Consider the following 2078-nt stretch of genomic DNA (forward strand, 5'->3'; position numbering starts at 1 on the left):
ATGCGTGACAGGGGTTTGGATCTTGAGCAAAGTTTCCAGTTTCACAGGGTGTACCATCAAATTTGCAAACGTCAATAATATGTGGAAAAATACCGAAAATGTGACATTCCTTTTGCAGAAACTCGACTTTTTGTTGTCCTCGAACGTAAATGTAGTCTGCGGCATACAATAACTTGCTTTCTAATATTTCATTTACTTTAGAATATTCTACATCTCCTGAAGAGTATCGAATGCCATGCACATTTCTTTCCAAGTATGATGTGGTCTTTTTGTCCTCGTTACTTAATGTAGAAAACGGTTGCGGTGGTAAAAATATGTAATGTGAACTTTTGAAGCCAATTTCTATGGTGAGCTCTTTGGCAACGAAAAGACCGTCTACGACAAAACCTTGAATGTCTACAAAAGCTACTCTCATGTTGACGTCTGCTCGAACATTAACTCACACAACATCTAGTTCAAGCTTTTAACAATTTCGGTGAGGGGGAAGTATTCCATTACACAATCGTGAATTATGATGCAATAGACTTTGGTATTTTCGGGGAAACCTATGTTTGCTTCAATGTCAAGTTTCACATCGACTGTGGATGCCTTCATGCTTTCCTCCTGTTTTGAACAATCGATAACAAACAATGCTGGTTTCTTGAAAGAAGAATAATCCAGCAGGGGGCGCTTCTGTGTGGAGTTTGCGTAGTTGGGATAGAATTCAGTATAGTTAAAATAGGCTTCATTGTAATCATTTTTAGCGAAATCCAATTGCATTCTTTCATTGGGCCAATAATCACCATTAAGTGACAGTCTTATACTTTGTACGTCGGTATCGTCAAATAAAGTCGGGTCAGCTGTACTCAAGTTACGTTTGCCGGTTTGAAAGAAAACAATAACAAAACGAGGTCTTTCAACTGAAGTGGATGTCTTGACAGCCCAAACTTCATGTCTTGCTCCTTTGGTAATTGAGGGTAATTCGTGTAACTCCCACTTCCTAAATGGAATAACTATAGGTTGATCTTTTTGAATGGATTTCATGAGATTTAATTTTATGTCGTCATTAGGAAAGATATGTTTAACTTTTAGCTCAACGCTTGTAATGTTTATTTTAGCTGTTGTAGTGGAGAGCGTTCCAGAGACATTCTTTTCAGTAATATATAAGCAATCATTATCATTTCGTGTCCGAACTAGTCGTATTGTTTGACGCCCACATGTAATCATTGAATAATCGTTGAAAATGCTGAAAATATGTTTGAGAGGTATTTGAAGGTTGAAGGACTTGTCGCTAACATTCAGAATAGGATTTTTCGGGTAATTCCAGCCGGCTATAGCCATATGATTGGAATCTTCTTGGTTATAACAAGTCATAGCACGTACGGCACTCACTATTCCAGGGTCCCGAACTGTTTCCATTTCCCTGGCACTTTCACTGTACGTACATGAATCGAATAGAAAGGCTCCAACATTATTTGCTAATTTTACGTCACCAGCTCCGTGTATTTCAAGCGAACCTTTAATGCACAACAAAGTTTCGCTCATTGCAAAGAACGAATCAACTTGATTAATGCTAAACTCCACAATGTCACTGCAATTGAATGACTTTATAAATGGAGCATAGGTTCTGTATTCAGCCTTTCGAATTGAATCGTCAAACATCGGCTTACGGTAGATATCAAACATTGGAGGCATGTTGTCGTTTTGGCGTTGACGTTTTCCATACATTGTTGTCATTTTTTTTTCAATTTAAAACCCAACGATTGCAGAACCAATTTGTTTGCGAACGTGAGTTGCTTAAGCTTTGATGGTAGCTTATCTAATGAAGTTGAATGCTCTGTAGACTGTCTTTTATGATTTATTATTAGTCCCATTTGCTTCGCGCGCTCTAAGCTCCAACACCAACGTACTTAGTTCTCCACGAAAGTTTACAGGCTGACCGTCTTGGTCTAAAGCGATGACGGTGATATTGGTTATTTCACGTTGTGGTATAACAGGTAAATAGAGCAAATTATGAGGAATTTCGTCTATGGAATATCCTGGATCCACTTGTATGACGAATTCGTATATAGTATGAGCAGGTCTGTTTGCATCGAAGG

General features: G+C 38.3%; 1 protein-coding gene across 1 annotated transcript; it reads right to left on the minus strand.

Annotated features, from left to right (window-relative positions):
• Positions 1-450: 450 nt before the first annotated feature.
• Positions 451-1707, minus strand: LOC130450058 (uncharacterized). The gene has a single exon (XM_056788216.1). It carries the CDS (start codon positions 1705-1707, stop codon positions 451-453), a length of 1257 nt encoding a protein of 418 aa, XP_056644194.1.
• Positions 1708-2078: the final 371 nt, after the last annotated feature.

The sequence above is a fragment of the Diorhabda sublineata genome, chromosome 11 (genome assembly GCF_026230105.1).
Source record: "Diorhabda sublineata isolate icDioSubl1.1 chromosome 11, icDioSubl1.1, whole genome shotgun sequence".
NCBI lineage: Eukaryota > Metazoa > Arthropoda > Insecta > Coleoptera > Chrysomelidae > Diorhabda > Diorhabda sublineata.